Source organism: Equus caballus, chromosome 4 (genome assembly GCF_041296265.1).
Source record: "Equus caballus isolate H_3958 breed thoroughbred chromosome 4, TB-T2T, whole genome shotgun sequence".
Lineage (NCBI taxonomy): Eukaryota > Metazoa > Chordata > Mammalia > Perissodactyla > Equidae > Equus > Equus caballus.
Window position 1 is genome coordinate 35,258,438 of NC_091687.1, and position 25,093 is coordinate 35,283,530.

General features: G+C 38.2%; 1 protein-coding gene across 2 annotated transcripts in view; it reads left to right on the top strand.

The window, feature by feature from the left end:
• The window catches only part of GRM3 (glutamate metabotropic receptor 3), a 226,931-nt gene that overhangs the window by 123,745 nt on the left and 78,093 nt on the right, over positions 1 to 25,093 (top strand). For both annotated transcript variants that reach the window (XM_014739199.3, XM_070265574.1), the window contains one exon: positions 6,823 to 7,434. In XM_014739199.3, the coding sequence (XP_014594685.1) occupies positions 6,967 to 7,434 (468 nt within the window). In that variant the 5' untranslated portion in view covers positions 6,823 to 6,966. The remainder of the gene's footprint in view (positions 1 to 6,822; positions 7,435 to 25,093) is intronic.

Consider the following 25,093-nt stretch of genomic DNA (forward strand, 5'->3'; position numbering starts at 1 on the left):
GAAGGGAAGTGAATAAATCTTTCAAATATTCCATATTGAATGACCCAACCAAGTTAATATTGTAAATTGGAAGTAAGTTATCGCAATTACCCTGAGGACCAAAGTTTGGTACAACTGTAAATCTGTTTGCCTACCTTATAAAAATATTTTCCTCTAAATTCAGAAGATAACATGGGCCGGTCCAGTGGCACAGAGGTTAAGTTTGCACATTCTGCATCAACAGCCCAGGGTTCACCAGTTCGGATCCCAGGTGCGGACATGGCACTGCTTGGCAAGCCATGCTGTGGAAGGCGTCCCACATATAAAGCAGAGGAAGATGGGCACGGATGTTAGCTCAAGGCCAGTCTTCCTCAGCAAAAAGAGGAGGATTGGCAGCATGTTAGCCCAGGGCTAATCTTCAAAATCATAAAATAATACAATAAATAAGTAAATAAATAAATTCAGAAGACAACAGAAACAGGAGATAAGATTTTTGTTTTGGGGAGCGTGGGGGTGGGACATCCAAGGCCAAATAGTGAAGTGGGCATTTCTCCTTTTGGCATCATCAACATCTCTTTCTGACTCTATTATTCGAATTGGCAGTGACCCTCTTCAGTGTAGTCACCTAGGGTCCTTGGCCTTCTTTTACCCTCTCTATGAATAAAACAGGCTCATAGGAAAGGGTTTGGCCAATTCATTTCCACTACTCAACCTAATTTTTTGGTTATTTGAAATGTTATATACATTGTGGAATTTCAAACTTCCTCAGACTAGAGAAATTTGAAGAAAGCAAAACTCTCCTCCCTAATCTCAAATCTTAATACATAGGCCTAGCCTCTACATTTCTGCTTTGCCAATCACGTTTTCAAGGAACTTAACCTGTTATTTCGTGTGTTGCTCTCCATTCCTCCTGATCTTTCTCAGATCAACAATGAGTATGTATCCTACTTTTTCTAATTTCTCCAAAATGCTCTCAACTTTTCCAGTTTTACCTATACTTCTTCCTTAAAAATTAGCAAAGAAATAGGAAAGATCAAAGCTATTTGGGCCGAATTTCTCCAATGCCAAAGTTGAATCTTGAGCTACTACAACATCATTTTGAAAAATAAAAACAGGTCTTTTTAGTGATCTTCTTCATTTTCTGAATGGAATTTCCAAATTATTTTTCCAATCTCCTGACCAATCTCTCAAAAACTTACATGCTACTTGGGATTTATCATTTAACCAACATTTGACAACTACATGTGAAGCACTGCGGAAAATACAACAATGTCTAAGGCATTGTCTTTGATATCCAGTAGCTTACAGATTAATGGGGAAGAAAGAACAATTGCTAAATTTCACTTTTATAAAACTATGCAAACAAATTTAAAACAAAATATGACCATTATAATAAACACAGCACCAACTATATGGGAATTCAGCACATGGAGGGCTAATGTGGAAGACTACAAGGAGGAGAAATTTTAAGCTAGATCTGCTAAAAATGACTGGGTTTTTAAAAGCCAGCTACTCATAATAATTTCTTAAAAGCTTCTGAAAAAAATACCTTTGTTCTCTAATAAGAGTAAAGAAATTAGAATTATGCAATGATACATCCTGCTATTAAAAAATACCAGTATAGCTACAACCTCAGTTTACCCAACTGAAATCGCAGTCTAAGAACAAGGGCCATGTCTTTTGTCACCTGTAATTCTGGCAGCTGAAAAATTTATAGTTAAATTGCATATGCTGACACTAAGCCTAAATTTTCTCCAGATTGGTTGGGTGTGCAATCTTTGAGCACTCTCAGAAGCTCTTCAGCAACTTGAGGGTTTATTTCTAGGAAAGAGTGAGCATGGTTTCTGGTATTACATCTCCCCTGGATAAACTACTTATTCATTGAGTCAAACTGGATTTCATTTCTGACACCAAGTCCCTGGGCAAAGTCGAGAGGGGAAGGAAAATACTCATTAGCATATGCAGAGTATAGAAATGCTTCCTGCCCACATATTCCAGGAGTTATATTCACAGAAAACCTCTGAGATTCTATTAGTGCACCAATTAATAAAACATTGGTGAGCAGGTTGCCTGCAGAGAGGGCTACACATGCTTGTTTATAGTTGACACATCACTCATCATCCCTGAATGGAGAACTTTGCAGAGTTGCAATTCTCTGGCTGCATATGAATGTGGCTGCAGTGGGGAGTCTGTTTATCAGAGGAATGTGCTACTGACTGATTTATAATCAAAGGAACCTGAAAAGAAGTGGTTGGTGCCCTTTCCCACAATCCGATAAGCTGTTACATACAGATAAGCAGTTGCATTGAATTAAGCACGTTTTGTCTGTTTTTCAATGTTAAATTTTAATTTCCTGTTCTTTTAATTTCTTAGGGCTTCATTGTAAATAATGCTAAGTGTTTTGAAATATGCATGGCCCTACAGCCTTAATCATAAATTCTGCTTTAAGGAAAAGGTAAATAGGAAATATTAATACAGTGTATTTAGACTTTACTCTAATTGATTTTTAATTTGTAATTCTCCAAGATTACATTAAATGTTACTTAAAGATGCCCTGTCAGAAGGCTTAAAGGAAAAACATTTTACATGACATTGTTGTCAGTCAACTTGTTTTTAAGATCTGTATATCTAATTTTTAAACATATGTAATATATGTAATAGATTGCTTTTTGAGTCAAGCATTTAATATCAATCACCATGTTAAAAGAAATCCATGGTAAACCTATTTTTAAGATTTTCACAAATGATGGAGATAGTAGAAAAAGATGAGTCCTTTTCCATCATTTTCTATATAAAAATATCTAAGTATTTAGTGTGGTATTTAATGGTAGGGATAATGTTCATTTGTTTACAATTATAGTTTATATCTTGGGTATCCAGCTCATGGCCTAGCACACATATAGTAGGTGTTCAATAAATATTTGATGAATGAATGCATCTCTGAAGCTTTGAAATAGGATAAAATGCATGTTCCTGATTTAGTATTCTCCTGATGTAAAACTTAAGGAAATGTAGGTCAACTTGGGGCCACATCTCTCCTGGCTTCATGGGGACCACCTCAGGTGCAAATTCCAAATACAAAGGCAGCATTTCCTCCTGCATGTATATAAAATAATTCCTATCGGTCAATCTATTGACAGTACTGTCATCAAAGAGCATAATAGGATAAGAGCATTTGGGATGATTAGGTAGGGAACGAAATAAAACAACTGACTTCTCTACTTTAATTTCCATTTCCTATACCATAAATAAAATAGTAAAGAATTGTTTGCAATAATTGTTGTGGATATCAATATTCTTTCAAGAAATATTTGTTGATTATCTTCCTGATTGCAGATACTATGCCAGGCCCTGGATACACAGAGATAAATAAAATGTAGCCCCTACTTGTGGAACAGGTAGACAGGTATACACTATTATTTTCAGTACAATCTGATGTTTCATTTGAGGTCTTGTTTGACTAAGAGCATTTTCTTAAGAGAGAATTAAGCTTTCCATAAACTATAAGGTCATTTTACTCTTTGAGTAGCCAAACTTTCCTCATATTCAAGAGATATCTACATTTTTTCAGATACATGGTAAGACTGTGTTGATGACCTTCTTTTAATTAACTATTCTCTTTTATTAGCCACATAAAACAATTATTTTATAGAGCAAATTTCTGCTTCTTTATCATTAGCAATAATGATCACAGTACCTTTTCCTTCCACGGCAGTTTTGCTTCAAAGGGAATTGCACAGAAAGATCAAAGAGAGGCCAGAAATTGATATGAAACAAAAAAAATTCTACTATAGTATCAAATTCTTTAAAAATTATTATTATTAGACTTTCTGGTCACCTGTGGCAGATCTCCCAGAGAGGCTCTGGGTTAACACTGAGCATTCCAGTGACTGCTGCCGTCATTGCTGAGATTCACACCTAAATAAACAGAACAAAGTCCAGACGACTTGCGTGTCTCAAGAAAACAACCCATCACTTGCTCCACATGAAAGGAACAGAAAGCATGTGGAAAGCCAGATTTTAAAGGGCGCTGCTAACATGAGAAAGGAGAAATGTCAAAAATGTTGAAGTAAACATTGGACTAGTTCCCGTCTCAATTTTTTTGTTGCATTTCTTTTCTTCATACCTTAAAAACCCTAAGTGTTGTGCCACTTTTTTTATTCCCAAGGAGCAGACAAGGAAACAAACATGAATTATAATGGTAATAACAAATATTTCTTGAACTAGCTACAGCAGGAATATAAAGCAGAAAGTAAACAATTTGCCTGGGGAAGAAAGACAGGAAAGAATTCTTGGCCTTTCCTAGTAGTGACTGTTGAGTCTTAAATGATAAGTGGGTGTTTACAAGGCAAATGAGTGTAGAAGGTCATTCCCAGCAAAGGGAACAACATGAGCAGAAGCAAGGGATCATCAAAATTCTAGGTGTCATCTGAAGTGAACATATAGTCTAATATGGCTAATGCATAGATTTGAAGGCAGAGGTGGGATGAAGTTTGTGGACATGGTGAACAGTAAGACTTGAGGGCTAGCCAGCAACAAGATCATGGAGCACAAAGTAGTCAATTCTTCAACCTAGAGGCAAGGGAAATCGCTATAGACTGACAGAAGATGGCCGCTCTGATCAGCAATTAAGATTATGCATTAGAGGGGCAGGCCCCGTGGCTGAGTGGTTAAGTTCGCGCGCTCTGCTGCAGGCAGCCCAGTGTTTCATTGGTTTGAATCCTGGGCGCGGACCTGGCACTGATCATCAAGCCATGCTGAGGCAGCGTCCCACATGCCACAACTAGAAGGACCTACAACGAAGAACATACAACCATGTACCGGGGGGCTTTGGGGAGAAAAAGGAAAAAAAATAAAACCTTTTAAAAAAAAAAAAAGATTATGGATTAGAGCACTTCCTCCAACGGGACACCATTCAGATTGATTATATTTATTAATGTATGCGAGAGAACACGGGAGGTGTGTGGCATCCTTATTGAGTCAAGGAGCAGCCAGGAGAGCCCCCTCCTTCATAAAACCCCACCAATACACAATCATACACAAAAGCAGGAGAGCAGACAAGCTCACTCACCACACATGCAGGGGGCATGCAACTGTACCCTGTCAGGAGAAGCCTCCAGGAGTCCCTGCTATTGCTTCTCTCTATATTGATTCTGAATATAATAAGCTTACCTCATCTCCTGGGAAAGGGGGGCAAGCAGAGTGAGTGTGCTGACCACTGTTTTCTCTAGTGCTAGGGAGCTGGATGTCAAGAGTACAACAGTAGGTTCATTGCTTCATGCATGCAGGCAACTGGACAGCTCCACACCAGGGTTTTAGAAAGTACCCTGGGAAGATCCCAGCCTACTGTCAAAAGTATGATCCTCACACCAGGGCTTTGCCTGATTCCTAAAAGAAGAACATGTTTTAGCCTATAATGTAAAGAGAAGCTTAATTTTTGGAACTAAGTTACAACCTACTGTGCAAACCCCAGCACCAGCACTCACTATACTCCTCAAACGTGAGAGCCACATCAGGAGTTGCCTAACACTGGCTGGAGGAGGCAGCCACCAACAATCATACTTTTTTCCATCATCTATATGGTACAGGTTATACAATAATAAATTTTAAAATTTTATACTTGAGGAAAGTCATCCTTACCTAATTAACAAAAATGTGTTTTGGGGACTGGCAGCAGCTCCTAGGAATCTACTGCTATGGTCCTGTTAGAGATAACAAGAGCCTGGTATAGTGGCGGTAAAAAAGAGGAGGTGACTTTGAGAGATGTTAAACAGGTAGACTCTTCAGAAACTTAGAGGCTAACTGGAAGAAAATATGAGGGTGTGAAATGGGAAGGCCTCTATTGTACAGGTTTCTGGCTTGAGAGCCTGAGTACAGAGAAGATCCATTGACAGAGATAAGGGACAGTGTATGACTTTGAGGTGTAGACCTTGAGGTGTCAGAGGGATGTGTCGGTAGAATTGTGAAGCAGGCAGTTAACCTAGGAGTCATTCAAGTGGTAGGTGAAACTATGAACTCTAGCCCAAGAATGGGGTGGAAGTGGAGGGGTGTTTGACAATGGAATTTGAGATGTAGTCAGAAATGAGGCATGAGAATAGAAACCTAGGAAGTTGGAACAGGTAGAAAATAGTTAAGATTTCAATTAAGGTCAAGTAAAATGAGGACTATAGTGGGTTTTTTTATTGAATTTAGAAACTAGGAGATGAGTAGTAGCTTTTTCCAAAGCCATTTTGTTAGAGCAATGGAGCCAGAATCTTGACTGCAGTGAGCTGAGAGCATCTGGGATGAGAGGAAGTGGGAATGTGCCACAGACAATTCATTTGAAGAGGTCGCCTATGAAGGGAGGACAGGGCTGTGGTGGTAGAAATGCAGAAATGGTGACAGAGTTAGAACTGTGTTTTGTTTCCAAATGGAAATGGAAGAGTGGATGTAAAGGGGTTGTTTGTAAATGCAGCTCAAAGAGAAGGGATGAAAACTCATAACCATGTTCCTGCTCTACCGATATCAATGTAAATCACTCAGTAGAGAGAGTACTGAACTTAGTATCAGAAAAACCAGAGGCTGAATGCTACCTCCATTCAAGGTACACTTCATCAGGTCACTTTACCTCTTTAGTCCTCGGTGTTCATTTCTGGGAGACAGGACCACTAAGATCTATACTACAATGTGTTGTAAGGACTAGATGAGAACACTTGTGGGAGAGTGCCTGGTGCAGTGGTGCAGTACATGTTCAGTAAATGGGAATTCGAGTCATTATCCCATCAAAGGTCTGAATGGGGACCATGAATGTAATCACTGTTGATTTCTTTACCATTTTTGTTCATATAATTTTTATCTCTTTAGGAATTTGGTGACAGGCTCTGTTAGTCTGTTCCTCCCTTATATGAAGGACAGACCAAAGATCCAGTCTGGAAATGAGAGAGGAAGACTAGTGAGCGACATTGGCTCCATTCATTGATATCTCCCAGAGGTGCAGAAACTGGATTCATGAAGATGTTGACAAGACTCCAAGTTCTTACCTTAGCTTTGTTTTCAAAAGGATTTTTACTCTCTTTAGCGGACCATAACTTTCTGAGGAGGGAGATTAAAATAGAAGGTGACCTTGTTTTAGGGGGCCTATTTCCTATTAATGAAAAAGGCACTGGAACTGAAGAATGTGGGCGAATCAATGAAGACCGAGGGATCCAACGCCTGGAAGCCATGTTATTTGCTATTGATGAAATCAACAAAGACAACTATTTGCTACCAGGAGTGAAGTTGGGTGTTCACATTTTGGATACATGCTCAAGGGACACCTATGCATTAGAGCAATCACTGGAATTTGTCAGGGCGTCTTTGACTAAAGTGGATGAAGCTGAGTATATGTGTCCTGATGGATCCTATGCCATTCAAGAAAACATCCCACTGCTCATTGCAGGGGTCATTGGCGGCTCTTACAGCAGTGTTTCCATACAGGTAAGATTGGCCAGTGCTATTGCTAAAATGCTCTGTCTCTGGTTTTATGTCTTAGGAGAACAAAAGGAGAATATCCTAATAACTTCACTAATAGATGATGTGAACAATTACATTGTTCATTTCTGTGGGTATTTGATAATGTAAGTTTGTATACAGAACAGTTCTTTAGTAATGAAAATTGTTTAGAAGTATATCAGATAGCTACTGAAGCATAACAACTTACCCCAAAATTCAGTGACTTAAAACAACTATTATTTATTATTATAGTCTACAAATCTGAATATTGGCTGGAGTGAGGTGATCAAAGCTAGTTTTATCTGGGTCTCTGCTCCAGGTTGTCCCTTACCCTCCACCTGGAATCAGCAGGCTAGCCCGGGAAGGTTCTTACCAGAGTGATGGCACAGGTGCAAAAGAATGCAAACTTTATTGCACAGGGCCCTCCCAAGCTGCTACTTCCATCACATCTGGTAACATCCCATCTGCCAAAGCAACTCACCAGGCTCAGCCCAGAGTCAAGGAGCAGGGAAATATGTGCTATACACAGTACAAGTGCTGCAAAGTTACATGGCAAAGGGTATGGATACATGGGGGAGTAATAATCTGAAGCCACCAATACAATCAACCACAAGATGGTACAGTACCACTGAGCTCTATTTTTTTCACACTAATTTTTACTAAAGCATCATTTTGTTCACAGATAAATGATAAAAAGTTTCTCATGGTATAAACCTGAAAATGTATGCAGAGAAGCTAGATTATTACTACCAAAAAAAAAACAAAAAAGAAGAAGGAACAATTTAGCATGCAACTTAAACTAGATGAAAAGCTGATAACTGGCTCTCATAATTTTGTTAGGGAAAGCAGGAACATACTATTGAAACTCTTGCAATGCCCACTTACAGGGTCACAGAATTTGAGAGATGGAAAATGCTGAGGGATCATCAAACTCAACCTTCTCATCTTCCCAAGCCCCAGACAAATTGATATCATGCAAACCCTCTTTGGTAGGTAGCACGAGAACTCAGATAGATCTTTTCTACTTTTGCGCTCTTTCAACTGTCCCATAAGATTTCTATACGTTACTTGAAGTTCAACATTTTTCTGGTGAGACCACTAATGTCACAGTAATAAAAGTCCATGATTCTAAAAGTTATATACTTTGCCTCATATCAAATTACTATAATCAAAGTCCCAAGCACTAAAGGAAGTCATATAATACTCAGGCTGTCTGTCTATGTCACAAACCACTTAAATTGGCTCTATTCACATTGGAATAACCTTATCTCTATATGCCAGATTCATGGCATTTAAAATTCTACGTACAATTCTGTGCTGTTCTAAATGAGCTATTTCAAATTTCTTTCCTTCTTCAGAGCACACACTCATATTATGAGTAATTAGGATAATTGGATTTTCATAAACACCCTTTGAGTTCATTAGATGGATAGAAAATATTGCACATCCCCAAGCACATCATGTTAATTTTTCCACTATCTCTATTCTTGGATCAGGAGAGATGGAATTTGCTATTTGAGAAGAGAGAATTAAAAATACGTATCTGTCATACTTCAAAAATTTTGCCAGATGAGGGCTAAACATTTCATAAATATTTATATTGTATCCACTATTACCACCAACAAAGGATTGCATATATGCCTTTCTGATCTCAGTTTCTCCCAGTGTAGTAAATAGCACTCTACAGCAGATGTGTAAATATCTATTTATCCAAAGTAATTAACAAACCGTGCCAGACAAATATTTTTTTAATTTAATTTTACTCTTCTATTACCTATATACTCCTCAAAAGAGTTTGGATTGTTTTAGAAAAAAAAATGTGGGCTATTAAAACTCCATACTTGTTTACAAGGAAAGAAGCCACTTCTTAATCAGCAAAGAATCTGTTTTATTATTTCATTCATTTGGTCCATATCACCATAAAGTCACAAATGCTGATATGGTTTTTGTCTTCACAGTATAAATAAAGAAACCAAAATTATCATGCTTTACTGAAAATAGTATAGAATTTAGCATCAGAAAGACTTGGGTTTGAATTCCAACTCCACCATTTACTAGCTTATCTGTAAAATAAAGAAAATAGCATCTACTTTAAAAAATTGTTGAGAGGCTAAATTGAGAAAATCTGTGGGAAACACATCACCAAAAAACTAATAGATTGAATAAATGGTAACTATAATGTCCCTAAAGTTATAGAAAGTCAGTGGAAGAGCCACATCTAAAACCAACTCCTCGGTCTTCCCATGAAGAGGCTGTCCCATGAAGTCATTGCTGCTCCCTCCCCCACGTGTTTCTTCAGCAAGTCAGCCTGTATAAAGCTCCTTCTGTGTGTCCTGTACTGATGCAGGGGTTAGAGAGACCACTAAAGTAGTAGAGAACACAGGCTTGACCTCAAGGAACTTGAAATTTGGCAATGGGTACAATACTACCATGAAATAACTGACTACAAATCAGAATATGTTCACGTGGTTCACGAGGTAACAATGACCTACAGAAAGATTTTGAGAATGACTGATAGAATAGAAAGTTGTATTTGAGGAAGACTAATTGGGCCACAGTGTGAATGAGACGCTGTCTGAAGAGGCTGATCAGAAACTTGTGGTAGGTGTCCACGTACAAGAGGACAAAGACCTTGACAGGAGTAAGGGGGTGAGCTGGAGAGGAAGGGAGGGAGAGGGCTTCACTCCTTCCTCTGTGGCCCCCAGGTGTCCTGACTGCTCAAGCTCAGGCCACACTCTGGTCTAGGCCGAGGTAAGCTGGGAGGTGGAGCAATGTGTCTATACACTGACTTCGAGGCAGCCTTCCAAGGAACCTTTCCCTACAGGGTCCTGCTTTCAGCTAGGCATCATGAACGAAAAGAGGTCTTAGGAGGCTCTTATATGGCTAGGAATTTAAGCGTCATTTTTTAAATACTTATCTGTCTTTTAATAAGAATTCTAAAAAATTGTCAAAAGCAATCCAAAGCAATAAATTCCTAATGGTGAATTTAAGGCACTTTTGTACATTAATGACAGAAACGTCTTAGCAGAAAGGATGTTTTGAGGTACCTCTCACACTCACCTACTTCTCCTGGACTGATTCTGATCATATAGTCTGGCATCTGGTAACCATGGTAACAGCGTGTAGCAGGTAGCCACAAAGATCCACGCATGTCAGTCAACTCTGCCATTCATTTTTGACTTCTTATGACTTCCTGAATATTTACTGGAAAGCGTCTTTGCTTGAACTGAGCAGGAGAAAGAAAGAAGGTGAAGAAAGAAGTAGAAGAAATGTACTAGTAGAAATCCACCACACAATTTTAAAAATTCCTATCATGTAACTGTAGCATCCATTTCCAAACCAGAGCACAGAGTTTTCAGTCACAAAATTGCCTGGTGACAGAGAGCATTTTAGAGAATTATAATATTTGAGCATCTTCCCTTTTGTGGTTAGGTCAGTTTAGATCTTATAATCTCCCCATTTGGGCCTGTATTGCTTTATTGGCAGGATGACTTCAGGAGGCACTTTCCCTTCAGCTTTCTCTTCTTTCATTATCTTCCCATGAAAGGAGAAGAATTCTCCCCGGGGGTCAGCAGAGGAGACACCCCTTGCTGTGTTGGTTCATACAATAGGCATTGTTTGCAGACAGTGAAAACTGCATTAAAGGGGAAATTCTATTTTTTTTTATTGAGGTAACATTGGCATATAACATTATATAAATTTCAGGTGTACATAATTATATTTCAATTTCTGTGTAGATTACATCATGTTCACCACCCAAAGACGAAGTACCATCCATCGCCATATGCATGTGTCCTGTCACCCCTTTTGCCCTCCTCCTTCCCCACTTCTCCAAAGAAGAAATTATTAATGATTTGCTGGGTTAAGCTGTATCACCACTGATAAAGACTTGGATAATTATTTTCCCAAAGCTTTTATTAAGTAAGACAAACCACTCTGTGGGGGTCCCTTTTATAAAGCAACAGTATTGATTTCTTAATTTGGTAATCAATGAAAGCTAGCATCAAAATCCTTTTTTATTAGCAAATATACATGGGGGTCTATTCACCTCCTCTGGTGAACAAGTTCCTTTTCAAAGCATTTTTAAGACTGTATTCTGCTCCCCTTTATAAGCCTGCAAAAATCCACCCACTTCAGGGAAAATAGTATTTATTCCAGAAGAAAATCAAGCCAGTTGGCTTTAGCTAGGCAGTTGTCTACATGGTACTTCTTGTGAAGCGGTTTTTATGATTTTGAATTTTCAGATAGACTGTAATTTGAGCTCCTAAGTTGACCAGTCAAAATGTCCCTTGAAATGTTCCAAAAACATCTCTCACTCTTTTCCAAGGATGTCTCATTTCCTCAGTCTTTCTTGACTAGCCGAAGCAAATTTTAGCTGGAACATGACAAGTATAAGTTGACCCACTTATGGTTGTGTCCATGAGTGTTAAAATGACCTCAGCAACAAGTGAGGATTTAGATTAGATGGCATCGAAAAGCTAAGCTCATAGAAAGGGCAGAGAGAGACTTAAAAGGAACTTCCTACCTCTTTGCCATCCCTAGTATAATCAGACTCTTTTAGAAACTTTTGAGCAATATCCACATCCTAGGAAGCCTCTAATCCTGGAAGATGGTCACCATAGCATTGTTTATCATGACATGGATTTGGACATGCCATGGATTGCTTACATCATGTCTCTGAGAGGGATAACTCCTTAAACTAAATTCCTTGCAGTATGTTTCACAGATTTTTATCTTGATGGGATCAGGGGAACAGCACATAAAGACACCACTCTGTTATTCCTCCCCAACTTGATTCCACAGTGTGAAACTGGACCACCACTGGTCAATTTGTATTAAGCACTGCCCACCCTCCATGATTCGTTCCTCCTTTAAATTCAAATGCTTTGGAGAAGTCACACATGAATTGCTGCTCTGATTATAGGAGCATCAGAAAAATAGTTGAAGGACTTGGAGGTACAAAAGCCTTTATCTGGTTAGCTGTGCCCAAGAATCAGATAGACTACTGAATGGAAAAGTCAATATTTTTTTGTGGATAAATAAATTGATTCTAGAGTAGAGTTTCTCAACCTTGGCACTATTCAGCTGCATAATCCTTTGTTGCATAGAGCTGCCCTGTGCACTGTAAGATGTCTTAGCAGCATTGCTGGCCTCTACGAACTAGACTAGATGCCAGCAGCTGCTCAAGTTGTGACATCCAAAAATGTTTCCATAGATTGCCAAATTAGAAAATTATACTCCTTTCCCATTGACAATCACTGATTTAAAGTAAGGCATATTTAGGGCCAACATAAGGAAGAGTTCTTATGAAATAGGTAGTCTGAAAGGAGGGGGATATAAGAAAGTGAGTCCTATGTCACTGGAGCTGTTCAAGTAAAAGGTGGCCAATGATTGAGGAGACTGAAGAAACATATTAGTACTAGAACTATATGGCATTTAAGAAGATTTCTTAATTTTACAATTACATGGTGCTCAAGCAAAATACCCTACTATTAGGACAGGAGTGATTACAAAGGAATCTAAAACATGAAGAAAATAAATCCTAGGCTCTCTTCCATCAGAATCACTTTGAAGAAGTTCAGTCAATTGCCATTTCATCTGATTACGGCAGCATTGTTGTGAATTTGATGAATCGAGTATCTCATTTACCTACATTTTACAACTAAGGCACTCACAAAGTCATTTTTCACCAGAAAATAATGGTTTATTAAGTATATATATTTTAGGTACAGCAAGAACACTATGGTGTAAAGCCTGGGTAACGTGGAACAGAGAGAATACAAAACAAAATTTAAAAATAGCAGACATCTAAAAATTTATAAATAGTAGTCCCTGAGGCATGTATAAGCAATTAGGAAATATCAAGTCCATACATAAAACAGGTACAAGTATAGGACCTGAGTATCAATCGATAACATAAGCACTAGGAGACTAAAGAGAATAACAGAATTAGCAGAAAGTAAAGGAGTCAAACAGGAAAAAGACTTAGATCTGTGTAAACAGAAACTTGTCTTTGAAGGCTCCTTGGAAAGCTGCTTTCTTATAGTCTACTGGATAGTATCTGCACATTCTTTCATAAAAGAGAGAACATAGTCTTTCTGCCACCTGGAATGTAACGTCCTTTAGCTGTCTGTAGGCCTTGCCAAATCCTTCTCTCCTTCAGTTCTCAGCTCAAATCCTATCCCTTTGAGAAATCTTTCCCAAGCTCTCACTACATAAACACACACCTCCATTTCTATCTTATTAAATGTAACTGTTCATTTGCATATCTATTTTCCTCCAAACTATAAGCTACTTGAGTTTAGGAACCACATCTTTTTGTCTTTGTATTGAGGGCACCTAGAAAAATGCCTCTACCAGTAAATGCTTTTTGAATTAATTGAATTAACGGAATGATACCCTGCTACATGTCCAGAAGGCTGAAATGTCTAAATAACCCTTGGATTGGAGACCACAACCATGACCTACCTATTCTAGATCAGTCTGGATATTCATAAATGAAAAATCAGACTTTTCCTACAATGGAAAACTAGATTTGATACAAAAGACAGAAGATGTAGCAAAGTGAGCATGTGGAACAAAAGTCCCCCCATCCTCCCCACCTCCACTGCCTACACGTGTTCACAAGAGACCTTGATTTGAGAGCGGCTCTAAGGGTTCCACTCCATCTGTCCTTAGACTGACTACTCCAGAGACGACTATGCAAGACTCAACACGGCTGGGCACCCAGGGCCACTCCAGATAAGGTTAGAGCCCTGTCCACACTGTAATCTAGCTGTATGCAGTCTCTCCACATAAAGAAAATGCAGAGTGCCAACTATGCCAGATACTGCGCTTGGAGTTAACACAAAAGAAGGAAACATCATCCTGTCCTTAAGGAGAACAGAATGATGGCATTAGAAATCCATTTGCTCATATGTCTATCATCAGAAAAGTAAAAATGGTAGTTGCATTTGGCGAGTTTACTATTGCAAACAGAACGATCATAGCATGGATACACTACAACTATACACTTTTAGTGTGCCTTTCTTGAAAAATTCAGCTCAGTGACTAAAACTCTGGGTGCAGACTGACCAGGACTTATTAACGCTTCACTACCTCTTTTGTGTTGGCTAAGATGGAGGTATTCATAGTACTTCTCTTATTGGGTTACTGTGGGAATTAAATGAGAAAACATATGAAAAGCAGTGAAAATAGTGTTTCACACATAATGAGCATTCTTCATTTTAGATTTTAGTAGATATAATCTGTTAGTTTTTTTTGTTTGTTTTTACTACTTAACATCTCCTGTCCCAGAGGAACAGTTCCAAGAGGAATTGAGGTTCATAAAGGTCAAGTACCAAGTTCAAGTTTCTACCACTTTACAAGCAGTGGAATCAACATTAGAATCCAGAAACCCTGCCTCCCATACTGCTCTCCTGATCACCCCCTCACACAGCCCAAGCTTCAGAAAAATCTAACTCAAAAGTTATCTAGATTAGAATCTTTTTATTTTTTCCTTCCCAGACTTTTCCTTCTAAAGCAATCTCACAAAGCTGATTGTTCTGAAACCTCCTTCCACCGCTCCTGCTTCCCCTCCTCAGGAAAAGGGCAATGCTGTTCAAGGACTTTATCATATAGAGGGAGGCAGTAGCAACAGCAATTTAAAAATGATTTTGTTAACATTGTTTCACTGTAGAAATTTCTCACCAGAGGTAATTATCTAAGATGCACTATTTTTTTTTCCTTTGCTTTGGAGTTAATTTATTCCTTAATTAATTCTCCTTCTGTCATATGTTTATTTGGAAACTACTCTTATGAAAACAAGAGGTTACTATCAGGACCACTGTCCCCAGGGCATTAGAATGGCCCATGGCTGAGAACCAGCTTCTGGTGAGGTCACATGTCTATGATGGAGGTCATAAGATGAAAAACTAGGAATGCAGATATTCCTGAGATATCAGCAAGTGTTTGATGCTATGATTATAGATTAATAGGCAAACTAATTGAAATAGGATTCCTGACACTTTTAGTTAAACCTAAGATATGATTTTGCTTTGACAACACAAAGTTCTCTTTCCAAATTACCATTAAATATGTGCTTTTTTAATGGATCAATATGTACAAGGCTCAGTTTCTCAATATGGAAGGAGCCACCACTTAGCAGTTTATAATAATGAAAGTCCATCGATTTAATGTAGTACAAATGCTTTTACCAGTCCATGAAAAATGCGGTCGAAAACTTCCAGAGTATTTTCCAATTAGTGGACTTCAGAAATTTAAGCATAGTGTTCCAAAAACACCTGCAGTTAAACTCTCACCAAACGTTGCTACTCTAGGCAGTATATCAGTGGGACTTTGAACACTAAAATTGTGATGTCGCTATTTTTGACATCACCACCTGGTATATTATGGAAATCCCTCTGTTACCAGTGACAAAGTCTTGATTCTTGCCAGCTACTTGACTTTACATTCCCACAGAGGGAACTGCAACAGAGGGGAGAATACAAGGGAAGCAACACCTTCAAAAATTATGTTCCAAATATAGACCAGATTTCCTTGCCAACTGGTCAGAGTGGCAAAGCATCTTGAGACATTTGCCATCACTTAATAGGATTGAATTTGCAGAGCGTGCACCCCAGGGACTAGTTGGTTCCTCCCAGGCAAGACGCCTCCAATTTGGGTAGCTGCCATTAGGTTCACAATGAGGTCTCATCGAATACAAACCAGGCAATTAAGCTCCCAATGTGGAAACAGATGTGATTGACCACATAAACTACAACTGGTTCAGAATTTTCCTGTGAAAAAGTAATTCCATAGAAATAAAAACAACACATATGCATTAAACACATCTTACCTATGTTTACACAGTAATTTTAAGGACTATCATTTATATAAGATTTAAAGAAATGCAACAATAAACTATGCAGTTTGGTGCTATACAGCAAATTTCAACTGTTATCAATGGCTATTTAACTCTCAGGTTTTATTTCTACGCAAAAGAAAGTCTTTATGTTATCTTTCCTGTGATGTTTCCAGGAATTTAAGACTTCTAGAGCCTCTCTACAGTCTCCAACAACTAGTATTATTTATGACCTGCTTCCTTCCAAGAAGGATTCAAGGTGACCTGTAATGACACAAACAGGAGGACAAATTAAGTCATAAGTACTTGAGTAATTACTACCAACCACATAAATGGTTTTAAGTGGACTCAAATTTTTCTTTAAATCTCCAGTCTTGACATTTCTATTATTAACTTTATTATTATTATTGGGATTACATGATCTCTTCAAGAACTCACAGCCTAAGTCAGAAGGAGTATTTTGTCCATCTGATTACCATTGTCTGACTTTCTCAAATTGGACATCATCCACTAGTCCTTTTAAAATATAACCTTAGTCATGTCATTCCCTTAATTAAAAAGTGTTAATGTCTTTTTATCTCTTAAAGAATAAAATTCAAAATCTTTAGCATAGCATATAAAATCCTTAGCAGTTTAGCCCAGTCCCTCTATTCTTCCTTAGCCTACTCATCCCTGCAAGGCACTGGATACCCTGATAACACCATCTCATACTCTTAAAGCAAATGCACATTTTCCCATCTCTGTCTCTGTGTTCTTCCTTCTGCCTACAAACTTCCTTTCCCCTTTCTCTGCCTGGTAAACTTTCACTTACTCTTCAAGTTCAAGCCTGAGTGTTACCTCTACATAGGAGCCTGCCATGACTCACCTGAGCATAATTAGTTGCTCCTTCCCCTGTGTTTTTGTATAAATATGTATACATATACCCCAAAATTTTATCCTTGGTATGTTTCTTTGTCTCCCGCCAGACTATAACTTCCTGGAAGATAGTGGGGGTACATTACTCATATTAGAAAAACCTACATTTTAGAATAGTGCCTTGTATAATTGGCATTGATCAAAGTTTACTGAATGAATGACTGCTGGATTAGATGTTATCATCATCTCTATCACTTTTTGAGCATTTACTAGTACCAGCCAGTGAGTGAAGTGCTTGACATGTGTTATCATTTAATCCTTACATAACTTCATAAGCCAAGGACTACTGTTATTCTCTTTTTACAGATGAGGAAAGTTGAAGCTTAAGAAATTAAAATAACTTGACAGGGTCCCATAGCTAGAGAGACAAGGAGCTGGGATTCCAGAGTCAGCCTGTTTGATTCCGATCCTGTGCACTGAATCGCTGTACTATTTGCTTTTGTACCTCACAGCCCTGTTGAAGCAAAATGAAGAGTTAATAGGAAAACTATGAATAACAGTTCTATTTGCTACAAATAATATAGTATATATCCTTCTGCCCTAAATTATTGCCACAGGCCCTCAGAAGTAAATAAAAATCATTTTTAAAATATTAGACTACGGCCCTCAGCTCCCCCCGTGCATACTCAACAGCTTTTGGCCTTTGGTTAACAGCCAATGAGGATAGGACTATATTTGTCATATTATTAAGTAAGTGACTTCAGGGTCCACAGAAAAATATGGACTAATTCAACCAGTGGCTCTGTTAATCCTCAAGAGGCATTGTCAAAAATCAATATCCAAGGCACTAAAGGACATGTTTCCAACAGATCTGTTGGTGTCAAGTCACCCTGGGAGTCATGCTTTTGCAGGTGTTGCTGGTAAACACTAACGCAAGAAGGACCAGATATGATACAGACCTTCTGATCCCATTGTTAGTGACTGGAACCCAAATCAATTCAGTTTTATGATTTCTCTTGAAAATTAATTCATGGGTGGAGGAGGAAAAATCAGATGCAGACTAATTCACTGGGCAAAACACCTTCTTGTTCCTCTTCTAGGTACCTGGTAAATCTGGGTAGGGAAACAAAGTTATTCCTGAGACAGTGTCCTGTTAGTAAAGAAGCAAGACACATACTTGTCAAATGTGGAGTGGCACTGTCATGATGAGAAACCTGACATGTCTTATAATGCCAGTCTCCTGAAAAAAATGTGATTCGAGGAATCCTATGTGGTCTGAATATTATTTCAGTCTGAGTGATGAGCTATGAAAATGCCAAAATGGATAGCCTTGCTATTCATTAATCCCTGAGTCACAAACGAAGAAACAAAGTGTTATATGGATTGCAAACCACAGGTATTGAGTGCAATGATTTCAAGAGAGGTTGGCGTAGAAATCAGGGTTACTTTGAGCCATTTTTGAAAGTTTCTGCCATGATTAAGGAGTCCTTTGTCTGGAATGCCCATGCAAAATAATTGGGACTGAGACATGCTGTTGAACGGAATGGCAATATGAATCTTTGACTAGAGTATTTTTTGGACTCATGGCATGTAAGAATCAGTGACTTTTGTAGATTATACTGAGTAAAGTGGCATTTGCTACACTCTATTTTATGGTCTCCTAAATCTAGATTAATCTCTAGCCTTCATATATGGGCTCCAGTCAACTGTTTCCATGCGAAATGCTCCCAGATGTGCTGTAGGTAGTGTGGTCCAAAAAAAAAAGTGACTAATCCTTTCTTCAATAACAATATGATTGGCATCATTTATGGGCAGATAACTGATGTGATGTAAGCAGCTTGAATTCCTCAGGCAGTTTCTCAACTATATACCATATCCAGTTCCAGTTTAAAATACAAGCCAATCGGGGATTTTCTACAGCTAACAGTGCAACTTGATCAATCTGAATAGGAGGATCACTGAGGTCTCTTATTGCACAACTTTTAGGACTTGCTTTATGTAATATGGGTCATGAGGTAGCAGATGGTTCAAAGTACAGCACTCAGTGGTTCTCTTCCAGGATATATAAGCATTTAATTAAAAGAACGAAACAAAGCATTCATGCAAAGCACCACATGTGTGATAACATAATTAAAGGTGTAGGCTTATTCTTAAAAAGCAAGCGCAAAGAGATATGTGAACAGCACAGAATGCAAAAGCAAACCCAGGCAGGTTATTATTGAATGTCCTGATTCTCAGGACAGCAGCAATACCTTATTTTTCAAATGTATATTGTTCAGCTCTCTAGACAGCACTTTTCTTGGAAAGTAAGCACTTGATGCCCCTTGGCCATCTGGAATTTTTGTAGCTAAGCATAGGTCCACATAAAACCAATTATTGTTGTTCCCTTTAATGTATTAGCATGTCTCAGAAGCCAATAACAATGAAAGTTCTGAAAAGAATTCTCACTTTAGTGGGAAACTTATTTCTGCTGGACTCTAAATTTGGATACTTCTTTTTGTCTTCTGTTGAAAGAAATATTTGGCATTGTGTCACCACAGAAGGTATAAAGCTCATGCTTGAAATGGGTACATCATGGACTTCCCAAAGGAAGAGTGGCAACAGGACTGATGTGGAGGCTCACTGACGACTCTGAAATTTCCAATTCATATTCCCTTTTTTCACAACATCAAAGAGTAGACTACCTGGGCTTTTCCCTGTAGTTCATGTGCTTTTGCTCCCATGATCAGAGCATCATTGAAATGAAGCATGACACCTGAAATCTTAAAAAGATTTCCCATGACTTGCTAAAAAATGTTGGGAGAAGTAAAACTCCCAAATAAATTGGTCCTCAACTCAAAATTCCCACAAGTGAATAAGGATGGTTTTGATGCCTACAGTAGCATCACTCCACATTAGCTATTGACTGTGGGAAAGGCAAAGGTTTAGACATTCCCAAAGCAAGAAAAATAAGTGAGCAACTGAAGTGAGCTCTGAGTGTTTGGCTGCTTACATACCTTGTACATAATGCATTTGTCTCCAGAAAAATCTTACCTTACCAGCAGACCTTAGTATCAGTTCATTTGGTGAAGCCTGCCTTAGGTATATGTTTACATGACTCCTACTTTAGGTATATGTGGTTTGAGGACTCAAGCTTCACGGATAAGGCCCTTAGTTTGTTTTGCTTAGAACAAAAAGCCAGTTTTCTAACTTAAAGGGCACTGATACAATGGTCAGCTTCAGTTGGTATAATACTGACTTCCTTTTTTATATTCCTAGGTAGTTACACAGAGATAATTTGGAAAAATTGGTTTTAATGGTATGAAAACGTTTGCTTCAGATTCCTAAAGGTCTAAGCCAATTCTTTGTCTTATGTGTCATCTCATTTTGGTGAAAAATTGAATACAATTAATGAAGGATCCACATTGCATAGCAAATTTCTTATCAGTAGTGTTTGAGAGTAGCTTTGTATTGCCTGCTGGGGGCCAGCTATTTTTTTCCCCACAGAAACCTATCCTTGTAATTAGAAAAGGTTACATGGGAGAGTAGCAAACTAACCATTTATTCATCAACTCATTCATTTAACAAATATTATGGAGCACCTCTGTTATCTGCAAAGCATTGAGAAAACAGATTAACAATGCACATTCCCTGTCCTTAAGAGTTTTCACTCCAGTAGAAGAAGCAGTGAATAATCTAGAAATTACCATCTACTTTGACTTGTGCCATAAAGGAAAAATATAAAGGAGTAAAGAGTCTCAGAAAATGGGCATACAATTCAGCATGAAGTGAGGCGTCAAGAGAAGTTTCTCAGAGAAGGGGCCCTTGAGTAGATTAGCTGAGCAGACAGGTGGTAAAGGTCACTCTAAGCAGAAGGAACAACATATGCAAAGGCATCCAGACCTAAGAATATAGTAAACCAAGGAAACTATATAGAGCTGAATTCATCTGAAGGGGAAAATAACGGGAAAATGGTGGCAGACATTCTACATGTTAACATTGGTTTGTTGGAACTACTGCAGGTGAAGCCCATCCTAAATAATACCAACTTACAACTACAAAAATGGGGAAAAGACAAAGATACTCATTTTAGACACAGCATCTGCTGGAAAACATAATAGTACCTGGCCAAGTCCAACATTCTAAGTATTTCTCCTCAAGCCAAAAACAGTCAACACATTTGTGGCTTGAGAGGTTACAATGAAAACACAGCAATACCTTGTTCTGGATAAATTCAAAACACCCAGAAAATGGATACCACAACATGTTTAAACATTGAATATGAAACTATAGTACGTGCTACCTGTGGAAAGGGTTTCTGCCAAAGCTTCATGCAGCCTCTCAGGCCCCAGGAAATAACATGCTCTGCCATAAAGTCATTGTGTTTCTCATATAAATCATAAAGCCAAACCTGATCATGGTATTTATAGCTTGAAGCTTTCAACCTCCCAGGTGAAATTTCCCAGTGGATTCTTGGACAACTGTTGCTATCTTTGTAGATGGTCAGTCAGTAAACAAATGTTTATAGAGCCACTGCAAAGTATAGACTGACAAATGAAAAAGTATACTTTTCATAACAAGGAATGATAGCTCATGGTCCTCAAATCAAGAAGCTTATGTCTTCAGAAATTAAAAAAGACAAACGCTATAATTTGAAATATATCATTGCTGCAGCATAGTGAGAAGAATCACATTTGGCAGAGGTTAAGGGCTTGGATTACAGAGTGGATTGAATAAGTCTGGGAAGTTAAGCATAGTGAGTAATGCCAAAATGCCTGGGATCAAATCCTGTCTCTATCTCCATTCTCTGTGTCTCAGTTCCTCAATCTATAAAATGGGATAGTGGTAGTAGTTACCTCATTAGATTGTTATGAGGATCAAAGGAGATCATACATGTACAACAGAACAGTAGCTGGCACAAAACATTAGGGCTATTAAAACTACTAGGGATCTTTAAAAGGATTCCCAAAAAGGGTAGTCTGAAAAGAGTAACTTCGAGATAGGAAGACTATGAGAGAGTCCTCTGTTCATTTTTGAGGAATTCTGAATTGGAATCTAAAGAGAGCAAATGACTGAATAAGCCCTCTCTGATGTTAGTCACCTTTGGATTTCTGGTGGAGTTCTGCAACATTCAACTTCGCATTTGTAACGTCATTCTTCCCTAGTTTTCTTCTTCATTCTTCACTTGTGTAATTTTAATTTAAATCCATAAATGTACATCTCTCCCTATGTAACTATTGCCAGAGAGAAAGCCCAGTCCTTTGGAAATATCAAAAGACAAGGCTCTAATCTTGGCTTTTCCACTTAATGGTTGTGCAAATTTTGGAAAGTCATTTCACTCTGTGAGCTTCAGTTTCCTCACCTATAAAGAAAATGGCTTAGATTATCTTCATGGTTCCTTCCAGCTCTAAAATGTAATGATCTTGTAGCTTATTTATATTTTTTCCAAAGTCATTGATAAAAATTTAATATTACTTGAGCACTACGTACAGACTTTCTTTTAAGTTGTTCTCTTTGAATATATTTAACTTTGCCATTCAACTCCTATCACTTTCCCTTTTCCATAAGAGTCCAAGTAATGTCACTAACACCTTGTTGAAGTCCTGGTCCAACTCTTCCCTAAACGGTTCAACTAATGTTGACAAGATTCTAACGGAATTCACTCTTAGTGACTCCATGCTGATTTCTAGTAATTGCCTTGTTTATTTCTCAGTGCTTGCATGCTCTGTATTAGAAAACTCTGTTCTAGAAAGTTACAAAAATATATCATGCTTATAGATTTATATTTATTCTTGATTTATATTTCCTTAATATGCTCTTCTTCCTCCCCTTTCACTCTCTGGCAGTCCTTCCATTATTGAGCTCTCAAAGATTATTGATAGCGATTCCATAATTTAATCTGTGATTTCTTCCAGAACCCAGAACTGGAGGCAAACCAATTAATATGATTATGGGCTTTTCTTTCAGTCTTTTCTCCTCTTTTGGTGTGAGATAACTTTTTCGTATTATTGTATTACCATTTCCAGGTTAGGAAACATTCTCACTGGGGAGAATGAGGAAGCAAGCAGGACTGGACAGTGTCTTTCATTTACTCACCTGGCACCAACTTCCCCATCCAGTGATGCTCTCTCTTCCCACCACATCTTCCCCTGAAACATAATTTTAACACAAAACAGTAACAACAAAAATCACTCTGCTCCATTTTTGCGTTCTGTACTGTAGACTCCCTAATTACTATAGCCTCACGTAGATATTTTATGTTGTCCATGGGGACACAAAGAACCCAGCACACCTAGAGCACCCAGCCCTTGTCACTAGTTCTTTTAACATTCAAATGCCCAGTGCAGCCTAGGAACGCAGTGCCCTCTTTGGAGATTTTGCCTTTCTGTCTTGTTGAGACTATTCTGTATTGTCTGAATTGTTTTTTAGGTCTTCCTCTCTCGCTTAAGCTCTTTAGAGTCTCTCTACTTTTGAGAGAAGTATTGTGAATAGTAGTATGAGAAGTATCTCTATACTTTTAAAATGTTTTTTACTAAAGCAGATATAACTGGATCCTGTTTTTCCTTCCTCCACTCCTACTAATAATATAATTGGGCAACTTTCCTCCAAAATTTCACATTACTTCCCCATCCTAAAATGGTTCTTCTTTTATTTTTAAAATGATGTCCAATGTAGGAGTCCTCCTTATTTCTCTCATGCTTTCTCAGAGAAACCATATGGCCAATAAAGCAAGACAGGAATGTTTTAGATGCCCAATTTTCAGACAAATGAAACAAGAAACATCCAGCTGATAACTCTCTGGATATCCTCTAACCCTAGTGTTAAATTTTATGTTAAAAAGAAATTTTCTCTTAATAGCACTTAGGCAATCCACAGTGTGCACCACATCGCTGCTTCGCTTCCTTTCTCCTCTTCTTCCTACCTGCCTTTCTGTGCTTTGAACCTCAGATTCACAGTCACACAGGAGAGGGCAGACAATAAGCTAGGAGAGGAGAGCCATGATGCTTAAAGTCAAAAGACTTGCTTCTAAATCTTGATTTTGCCCCGACTTTCTAATCGTACGATTATGAACACGTTTCTTCATCTCACAGAACTCAGTTTTTACATCTCTAAAATGCAGATAATAGTAACCATCATAAAAGGCTGTTGTGAAAATTAAAGGAAAAAAACTATATATAAACACTAGTACAGTGGTAACTGGTTTTACAACAGAATAAATACATTTTTTAAATGCATAATCCAAACTATGACCTTTATTCTTCTCTAGAAATCAGATTGGGGTGAGTAAGGGAGGGAAAGGAAGAGAGATTTATAATTTCTGATTTCTGTGGTGTTTCCTTTTTACATGAAGCATTTTTACTCTTATAATCTAAGGAAACGAATTTTTAGAAGGAATGGCTCACCATGATAAAAGTGTTTCAACACTTTGTCCGATGATTCAATGCAGGTGATACAATTGAGATTATACTTACTTCCTTATTAGCGTTCCATTCTCATGTTTCAGCTCACCAAATGTGCCTCCTTTTTCTAGAGTAGGTTGTAGTCTCCTCATGAAAGACACAAATACACAGAGACACACACACATATAGATAGTATCTTTAAAATGAGGGCAATAATTGCAGTTTTATTCTAACCCCCACCTTCCCGCACATGCTACAGTTCATGGTACCTCTTCCCAGTACAGAGAATCTTTCCCATGTTGCCATATTCTATGCCTACCTCATTCTCTTGGATAGCCTGCCTTGTTTGTAAGTTGTTCTCAGATATCCTAGAAAGATAGACACGAAAGACACGAAGTCAAAGGATCCTATCAGTCAAAAGACAAGAGCTTCTCATGACTTGTACCCCTCTGGGAGAAGAAAGTTTCAGCAGTTTAGGATCTTTCCACTGTAGTGCCTAGCTGCCAGAAAATTACGTCTCTGGGCATCTTTCAGGTCCTTTCATTCTGTGCCTCCTGGAGAGGTTCAG